At 29.4% G+C, this 10,675-nt stretch overlaps 1 protein-coding gene across 1 annotated transcript; it reads left to right on the forward strand.

Moving 5' to 3' along the window:
• The first annotated feature begins 9 nt into the window (after positions 1–9).
• LOC107451970 (large ribosomal subunit protein P1) lies at positions 10–10,649 on the forward strand. The gene is made up of 5 exons (XM_087160740.1): positions 10–376; positions 7,136–7,196; positions 9,414–9,557; positions 10,367–10,426; positions 10,498–10,649. Exons 1-5 carry the CDS (start codon positions 305–307, stop codon positions 10,509–10,511), a joined length of 351 nt encoding a protein of 116 aa, XP_087016866.1. The 5' UTR covers positions 10–304; the 3' UTR covers positions 10,512–10,649.
• The last annotated feature ends 26 nt before the right edge of the window (positions 10,650–10,675 follow it).

Raw genomic sequence — 10,675 nt, forward strand, 5'->3', positions numbered from 1 at the left:
GTCGTTTTTACAGCTAAACGTATCCCTATTTAACAGTACGCTTTAAAAATCGAAATATTTTCGTTCGTAAAAGGTTCATGTTTATCTTAATGATAAAACTCTTAAGTTGTAACCGTTCAGCGCAGCTGATATATTCATTACTTTTTTGTGGAGCACCTATTTCTAATACTTGTGAACAAAACGAAAAGAACAAAAACTAAAGGTATTAGGTGTCAGGAGGTTATTTGCGTATTTTGGATCTAAATAAACGTTGATCGATAATTTACTATATTTCGTTTAAAACTCATTTGAATAAAATTCTACAATGGTGTCAAACGACGAATTGGCTTGTGTATATTCTGCTCTTATTTTGCAAGACGATGAAATAGCTATTACTGTAACTATTGCTTTACTATTAATTTTTTTTTAATTCATTTATTTTTATTTGTAATTTGGTAATTTATTATACTTATGTAAAAAAATATTCTTAAGAATGTGCACTAGTTATTTTTATAAAATGCCAATTAGCTATTGGACTTAATTCGTCTTGTTACGCTTTACTTAATTGTTCGACTCGTTTCTCTTTAAAAATAAGTTCCCAACATTTTTTCAATCTCCGCCTACTTTGCAAAATAAACAGGTTTCACCGCCCACCTAGTAATTTTCTTTTTCTATACTACTCAGGCTGTTTAATATATTGAGAAATAAGAGATAATCAATCAAAAATATTTCCCTCAAAATTCCGTTACTACCTTAATAATACGTCTTAAAAAATCTTACAAACATGAATATATCATCATAAAACATGAAAATGGATCATAATGATATATGTTGCACTGTTACACCGATTTTTTGATACCCAGACCTTTCCAAAAGTTTAACATGTTACCTCTATATAACATTATGCATCCAGGGTTTAATGCTATAATTACCTAGTAATAAATATACGTTTAATGTGAAGTATTTTTTTCAATAATACAAAACACAAAGTAATTAAACATGTAAGTAGATAATTATATAATATTGTAAAATTCAAAACATTTATTAGCAATAGTTACTTCAATGGTTGGATGAATGCTCAAAAAATTAAAGCACAAATTATCTGACTAATGAATTGTTTTAAACTTTGTTATCTCTTTGAAAAGTATTATTATTTTTTTTTGATGAACTGTCTATATTTTGTTTGGATAAAAGAAGTTCTCCCACTAAAGCAGCAATAAAAATTTTCTTCTTTTATTAAGTTTAAATCATTATCTTGCAATTTCATATTTACATTATTAAATATTTTATGCAGAGCTGTCAAATGAACAGTTTCACTGTTGAATATTATCATGACTCTAGAAATGATTCAAAAAGATTATAAAATCAATTCTAATTAATAATACCTTTTAAAAGACTACAAACTTTTGTGTAAAGCAGTTGAAATCTTCATTTTAAAGTTTGCTTAAAACTTTATCATTCAATGAATTGTTTTTTATGATTTTATTGATTACTTTAATTACATAATAAAGTAGCATATATAAGCATTCTCTTAATTTTTACCTGCCTTTAAAAACTCTTACAGTTTAAAATCAATCACTCTGAAACATAATTTAAACATCATCTTCTGCATCTCCCATCAATCGGTATTTCAAACAAGAATTTGTTTTCATTTTAAAGTCATAATTTCCTTCTTTGTTTATCAATTCTTTAAAAGTGTGATACTGATATAGCAATATTAATCTACCAATTTATGGATCTGTGAATAAATTCATATAAATATGTAAATATTTTTGAAATGTTATCTTAATCAGTTTATTTCACTTAGTATGTGATCTTTTTGTAAGCCTGGTATATTAATTTATTTTCAATTTAGTTTACAGATCTCTAGACTTCTTAGATTAAACAATTTACTATTTGCTTGAAACTATTGGTTTTGTAATATACAGGGTGTCTCAGTCAAGCGTTTCAGAACTTCTAAGAGGGGTAGGGGGCATCCTGACGACTCGAAATCATATAGCAATGTGGGGTCGGAAATGCTTTCCTGAAGCGGTGACGTACACAGAAGCACCATAAAGAAAAGAGACCGTAAGTGAAAAATCGTTTTAATTATTTAATTGAAAAAAGCATAAGGCACATGGAAAAGCATATTTACATTGAAAAAAGCATAAGGCACATGGGTCAAAGTAAGTGTTCGAAGTTTCTGCCACCGGCTACAATGCACACCTCACATCTCCGGTGCATGGACATCCGAACATTCTGCAATACTCCAGGCATATCTCAAATTTCTCCTGCAGCTACTGTGATTCTTGCATCAGCATTGTCAACAGGGGTGTCATAAACCAGTGTTTTCATATGACCCCAGAAATAAAAATCAAGGCATGATAGGTCGGGTGACTGAGGAGGCCAATGCACTGGAAAGCTCGGTCAGAACTTATGAACAACGCCATCTACCGCATCAGGAAAGCATTTCCGACCCCGCATTGCTATATGATTTCGAGTTGTCAGGATGCCCCCTACCCCTCTTAGAAGTTCTGAAACGCTTAACTGAAACACCCTGTATATAAATGTGTATATTTTTAATTAATGCCATATATTTAATTTTATTATTGACAATAAAATTTCTTTCATGATGATCAAACGAAAGCTTTGGTAAATGTAAAAGGTTTATTAATTTTTTCAAGTATTCGCTGAACTCTGACTAACCTCAAAACTTCTCTAGAAAGCTTCAACATTCCCTGAGGATAAAATTGGAAACCTAGGGCTTAAAAACTTTGGGCATTGTACTTTAGAGCATTTATTGTTCATAAATTCTTAATCACTTTCTTATTACATGCCATTGAAATATGTAACGAGGTCCTTATTGTCATTTGTCGCTACAACTACTGCTGCCAAGGCACCAAATGGATTTTAAACTTGGAAATTTGAAGGGGGAAAAACAGAGGTTTGTCCGAGGATAAATAGGATTATATACCCTCGCCCAGTTTTAGTTTTAACATTGGGTCTGGTCCGCAACACGAAGCTTTCGGAGCTCCCTCAAAATGTTTTCAACTTTTGAAAAGTAAATTGTTTGGCAGTCTACTTTCCAGAGGAGTCAGTTCATATTTTTCACCTGGTGTCATTACCTTTTATTTAATTTTCTTTCATTAATATTTTAAATATTTCTATTTAAAAGACCAGGGTGGCCACCCACCTGGAAAACCTTGAAAACCTGGAATTATCAGGGAATTTTTTTATACTGGAAAAAACCTGGAAATATCAGGGAAATTTGAATAAAAACCTGGAAAAATCAGGGAATTTTAAAGAAGACCTGGAAATTTTTTCTTTGATAATTTTTTTAATTTCACTAATTTAAATTATTTACTAATTTTCTTAATTTAAATTATTTCATCCTTTTTTTTAAACGGAAATGTATTGCCAAACAGTTGAAATATCATCAACTTAGCAATACTTTGCTTGCATCAAAATTTGCTCCATTACAGCTCTGTTAAATTAGAATGCCACATAAAATTCTCCCACTGTTGCTAAACGAATATAGAAACCTTTCACCGCTATGGGACCGTGCAATTTAGGAAAGATTCTGGTGGAGGTAGAAAAAGGGATTAGGATATTAGCTTCTGTTTTTAAATTCTGTCCTTGGGCTTCAGCCCAATTATGGCTCCATTTATTTCTCAAGTTTGTTCTGATGCTTTAGGGGTAATTTTGATAAAATGTTTTTGTATTTTCAACTTTATAAATTCTCCAAAAGTTATTTGGTTATAATTTAATATTAATGGTATTGAAATAATATTTGTTTGGATCCCGGGACATGTAGGCATTCCAGGTAATGAAAAAGCTGATTCAATAGCCAAGTCAACACACAATCTTACAAATAAACCACACTGTTTACCTGACATTCGAAATTTAGTGACAGACACTCTTACCCAACTCAGACATACCAACTGGAATAATGAAATAAACAACAAATTACATGAGATCAAATCAGATATTAAACCATTTGCACCACTGACTAACTACAACAGAAAAACCCAGGTACTTATCAACAGACTACGCATTGGGCACACCCGCTTGACACACAAATATTTAATTTTAAACGAAGCACCTCCACAATGCAATTATTGCAATGAGTCTCTTACAGTAAAACATTTTCTGACCCAGTGTATGAAATTTAAATCTAAAAGACGACAGTACTTTAACTGTGACTTTCCGACTTTATCATTTTTACTTGGAGACACACCTCATCCTAATTTAATACTGTACATCAAACATATCGGATTTTATAATTTGATTTAGTTCTAGATATAACCTAGTTGACAAATTTTAAATTAGTTTTAATTTTGAACAAGTTGCTCGTTTCAGCCTAATTGTTCTGATTTTAACAAAGTTACAGTAATTTTTACCTAGGGTTGGGCGCGGTATAGCCAAACCATGGCTCTTGCGCCAAAAATTTACATCAATCAATATTAATAGATTTTATATTGCACTCTTTTTCTGAAAGCTTTTCTACTCCCATTCAAGGAAATCTGTGAATTATTTTTTCTCAGCAAACCAACCCATCGCACATTTTTTTACAATCGCTAACAGCAATGTTTGTCGACAAATCATTACAATTGTTGCAGTAATGCTAATTTTTTTCTATTTCATTTTAACCTTTTATAACATATTTTAATTTAAGAAAAAAAGGTTTTTTTAAGAACCAATTATATATTAATATTTAATTTTACTCTTTTGTTGGTCAGTATATGATTTTTGATTCAAAATTTTGTACCAAAATATTAAAATATCTTGCCAAATTGTCAAAAATAATTTTTTTCAAAATGATATGTTAAAAAAAATAACATTGTGAATAAAATATTTTATAATATAGACACTTTTCTTGTATACATCCTAGACTTTATAAGAAAAAAGAAACAAAAACCTGGAAATTTTAAGATTTTTGTCTGGAAAACCTGGAAAAATCAGGGAAATTTGAGACCTGATTTGAGTGGCCACCCTGAAGACAAACCACAATAAAAAGTTAAACTCTTAAAAAATAAATGCAATTCACGATTTATAAAAATTTAAGGAACATTTTCAGAGAATCTGGTTTGTTCATTCTGCTTAAAATGCACCATTCCTATTCTCAATTTCTAAATGTTTATTTCATATGAATTTTGCAAGCAGAAAAATACTACTAATGCAATATTGGAAAATAATTTGTTAAAAAATGAGTTTGTTTATAACAAAAAGAGAAGAATGAAATGTCTCAACTCCTTTCTTAAGATTGAACTTATGTGTCTGCCATTTTGTCTGTTATTAAACTTGGTCAGATCATTTTGGAGCTTCAAAGTCACATAAGTTTTTAAGATTTGTTATAAGCTTTATCATTAATCAGATTAAATTCCACTTAATAGATGTAATGTAGCATTTAAGTTTTAATTCATTTTATAACATTTTGAGTAGAATATTCTTTAAGAATCTTTTTTTTTCTAACATTTACTTTCTAATTCAACTTTTATACCACATTTTAAGCTTTTCCCTGTGTAATGTTTTTGCTAAATGTTTTATTTTGTCTTTTTATTAAATTTTTAAAATTAGATTTTGATGACTTATAAGCATTACTAATATCCCTCCCCTTTCCAGCAAGAATAAGAAAATCACAAATCCCCTTTCTCTTAGTTGCTTTTGTAATATTCGTATGCTTAAGTAATTTCTATCTCAATTTCTTATTATTTAAAAACTTATAAATCATTTTTTGTGAGAACATAATATATCTTTAAAATGAGAAGGATGTCCCATCATGTAAATTTTTACCTTAACCTCTGGGTAAAATCAAACCACTGGGAAGATACCTTATATCGGTACTCAGACCAAAATAATCATCTGGTAGAAACTTTTAAAAAAAATTCTTGGAAATAGATAAACTAGAATATTTCTGAAGCAGCTGCCTTAAAGTCTATTTTTTAATCCCTTTGGCTTAAACTGATACTGTTTACAGAAATATTTCCATTTCATGGTTTCAAATGGTGTTTAAATATTTAAGCTCAGCTCTGAATTGGCCCATGCTGTATTTGAATCTGATATTAATTCAATGATTATAAGGTGTTTAGATGTCTACCCTCTGTTTAGTTAAGATTTTAATCTTTACTGTTATTTTGTATTTCATTTATTATATATTATTTCTAGTCCTACAGTGGATTGATCATTAGACACTGTAGATCACATAGATCGAACATTACTGGCATTGGTCAGTGAACATGTGGGTGACCACTTTGATAATCCTGTAAAGGGTGTAGGTTATCAATCCTCTTTAAAATTTTTTACCGTAAAGTGCTTTACTTCGTGCGCAAGTTGTTGGGCTACCAAAGCGTTGAAGCCATCACCTCCAAAGAGGATCAAAGTTGTGATGACGTGTCTTCAAATCATTTCTAAGGAATGTTTCCCTGACCGTTGCCAATAGCCCATTGTGCAGCTCTAGTGCAGTGTTTTCACTACAGCGCGAGAACGCGAGAATCTCGCATATTTTTTTCTTTTCTCGCATTAAAAAATGATTACCGCGAGAAATTCGCGCATTCTATGAATCAATTTCAAAATTTCTCGCATTTTGGAAAAAGCTTCGAATTACGCCATTTAGAATAAAATCTGTTTCACTTTTCTTCCTGGATCTTTCCTTATTTTCAACATCTGCCCCCTTATCTAGCTTCCCTAATTACCAGTATTGTTCAGAACCTTTTCGAACAATAGAACACAACCACGGAACCCCTTTCAGAAGACCTTTTTCTGCAACCAAGTGTTTACCGTAGGTAAGGTTTCTTCATGTAAGACGTTCAAATTCTTTATGTGCTGATGTAAGAAGGACAAATACCTTGTAAAGGCAAAATCTTCTATGATGATGCACCAAAAATATTCAATGCTTTAAAAAATAGAAGACGTTAAAAATGTATTATAATTAAAGAAATGATTTTTTTTCCAAGAGTTTTTGTGTTTTTAGAAATCTCACCCTGTTTTTGAGAAGGGGTGAGAAATTCTCACGCATTTTTTTTCTATAATGAAAACACTGCTCTAGTGTACCGTAAAAAAAGTACTATTAAAACTATAAATTATACATTCGTTTGATAATATTACCTTATCTTATTTTTAATATTAAAATCTGATATATTTTTAACATTACATGTATTAAATTTGTATCTTTTTACAGGCAGAAAAAATAAATACTATTCTTAAGGCTGCTAATGTTGAAGTGGAACCTTATTGGCCAAGTAAGTACTTATAAGAAATAAAATATTTAATTTATTTTTAACCGGAGGCGATATCTACCAGTGGCAGGGTTGGCAAGTTTTTGACAAATGACGGTTTATACCATGGTTTTTACCGTCATGTCAAAAACCCCTCTGACAAAAACCCATAGTTTTGATAAAACTGTATTTTAATTTGAGTTTAACAGCTTATAATTTAAAATTAATTCATTTTTGGGCAATAAAATTAGAAAAAAAGTTGCTAAAAGATATTTAAGAACAGATTTTTGCATTTTCCCAACATGATTATATCAAATCATACTATTTAAAGTAAAATATTAGGATACTAAAAAAAAATTTCGACATTTCCAAGCATCATTTTGTTTGGCATATTACATTACTGAAGAATGTCAAGTCATTCCTGACTTAGAGTTTGTTAGTAGTTACAAGTTTTGTTTAGCTTATTTCTAATATTTAAGAAATGCCAAATTTTAAATTCTTCTCTTTAGTTCTTGAATTTATTAATAGTTCCAAGTTTTTTTGTTTGTTTGTTTATTTCTAACAATTAAGAAGTGCAAAATTTTTAATCCTTTGCAAATAGAGCTATAATGATAAAAGTTAAGTATCACTATTTTCAATAAGTATATTACAATATTTCTGTATGAATGTATATCCTTCTATAAGAATACATGTATATAGTTGCAAAATCAATAGCAATTGTTTACAACATTCATTTATAAAGGCAATTAAGTGAAAATAATATATTGTCCGCTATATGCTTATAATTAACGAAAACAGTAGGTTTTTAACAGTTTTTACCGGTAAAAACACGGCTTTTACCACTGTCATGTCAAAAACCAGTTTTTGACGGCAAAAACCCAACCCTGACCAGTGATAAACTTGTTTTGCTTATTTAATTTTACATCTGGTAAGATAGCAGATTGGTGCTGAGCCTTATCTAAAATATGCAAGGAGGCACCGTGTTGAGAGGGTACATCATACACAAACAGGACTTAAGTTGTAAAAGTAGAAAATCCGAAACACTGAATTATCAGATATCTTGAAAGCAAAAAAAAGCATTCTTGAAAGCATTCATACAAAAAAAAAAACCATATAACATATTGCAGAAAAATTTAAATAGCTAAACACTTAATATAAACTATATTTTTGTTTTATTATAAAATTCATTTATATTCTTTCAAGTTTAAGCACATTTTGAACATAACTTTTGATGTAGTAAAAAATAAGTCCTGAATAGCAATTAAAATAACTTTTATTTAATATAAGCTATAGGTTAATTTTCAACATAGATTTGTGTGAACCATTTCTGTAGTTTCATTTAAAAGTGTATGAGCATATAATTAGGTTGATTTTATTTAATAGAATTTTTTAACTAACATACGAAGGATAACTTTATGATAGGAAGATAGTTTTATGGAAATAAGCAATTTTTAGCATAATATGCAATATGCAGTCATTAGTTTACTATCTGTTAAAGAAAAATTGAAGTTTTTATTCATAAATTTGCTATAAATTATTGATCTTAATTCTGAAAGCACATAATCAAATTACTGTTTAAATGTGTGGTTTGATTTATAGATATGCTATTTTTTTTATTAGTAGATGACAATGGATATTAAAATACAGATTTCATTATAAACTATGTTTTGTAATGGATGGCTGAAATTTCCTTCCTTGGTTGTGTAAGTTATTGTGATTTATATTATTGGTGTTCTGGTGGTGGTATATTTCTTTTCTAATTTTTTTCTTCTGCTCATTTTTTATGAATTTTTTTTTTACTTCTTTTTGATGGGCAATGTAACAGATTTTACTTTATATCATTTAAACTAAAGTTAGTTTTTTTTAAAAAAACAACATTGATATGAATATTTTTTGTAGGTTATTTTCTTACATTAAAACATTTGTATTGCAGTTTAATAAGATAGTCATACTTCAGTATTTCTTTTGCTTTTTATTCTTATAAAAGTATATTGAAATATAAATTTGTAGCAATTATAACTAAGTATAATGCGCTACATATATTCATTAATTTCAGTTTATGTATGTTTTAGTGAACATTATCCAGAATAATTTCTGAACACAAAATTGTATTTGAAAAGTAAACATGCAACAGTCATATTGTAAAAGTCAAATTATGTTTGGGTATTTTTGTGTGCGAATAGTTGGTTAAATGATCAGTAATACAACTCATGAACTCAATTTGCATTCTTTTTTTTCCAGCTTTGTTTGCGAAAGCACTTGAAGGAGTTGATTTGAGACAACTTATATCTAATGTAGGCTCTGGGGTGAGTGGTGGTGGAGGAGCAGTTGGAGTGACAACTGGAGGATCAGCAGGTGCTGGTGAGGCAGCTGCAGCAGCAGAAGGTAATAAAACTTTTGAAAAAGTTTCTTTCTACTAACATTTCATAAAAAAGTAAAACAACCTTAAAATTGTTGATATCACCAAAGAGAAAGGCACTTTAATATAAAATATTGATTCTAGACTTACCAAGAGCCTATTGATTTTATATTGAAGTTCTAGATGTGAAAAAAAAAAACGCTAGAATTCAAGTAGAAGATTTTATGTGATGTAAACGATAGGATTTTTTATTTTTAAAAAATCGATTGTTCAGAGTATGGACTACAATTTTAGCAGTTGTTGAGTATTGAGATAAACTTGGAAAATTATTTATGAGAATAGTAAAAATTGGATGGGAACTGCTAAAATTTCAACTAAAGTTGTCTAAAATCATCCTAAATGCCTTGTGCTGCTTTATCGATTAATATGATTTTGTTTTATTAGGAAAGATGCGAAGAGTCTTTCTACCTTTTATCTTTGTAATAATGAGATTAGACTATATATGTACATAGGGCTCGAAATTAAAGATAATCTATCGAACCACCATAAAATTATCAGTGGCAGATAATAAATGTGGATGAATAAATTTTGGTTTCATGTTTCAAACCCTGTTTTTCTCACAAAATAGGCAATTTCATCATAATGGTGACTTAGCACACTCTCTGCATTGTAGTTTATTTCAATTCACTTTTGAATGTTATTCAAGGGACTTGGAAATGGACCAAGCTAGTATTATCTAGGATCTTTTATTTTCTAGTTTTTTAGAGCATTGACTTAATTTTATTAAAGAACTTTTGGAGCAAAAAATGTCACTTATCTTTCATTTCTTTAATAGAACCCAAAAAAGAGGAAAAGAAAGAAGAGAGTGAAGAATCTGATGAAGATATGGGATTTGGTAAATGAATTATTCATATTTTACTTGTATCTGTTAATTGCAAGATATGTAATATTTTTCTTTCTTTCTAGGTTTATTCGACTAAAGTTGGCCTCTACTCAACAGTTGTTTCCTCCCAGTATTTTTTCTTTGTTTTAAGATATTATTTCTCTCGTTATAATTTTGAGTTTGTTTCACTTCTAGTCTTGTTTTTGAAATAAATCTTGTTCTGAATATAATATAAGTGTTTTTTTCTTAAAAAATGGAACT

This window comes from Parasteatoda tepidariorum, chromosome 4 (assembly GCF_982258835.1).
Source record: "Parasteatoda tepidariorum strain Cologne lab strain chromosome 4, Ptep-v5.0, whole genome shotgun sequence".
In the NCBI taxonomy this organism is placed as follows: Eukaryota; Metazoa; Arthropoda; class Arachnida; order Araneae; family Theridiidae; genus Parasteatoda; species Parasteatoda tepidariorum.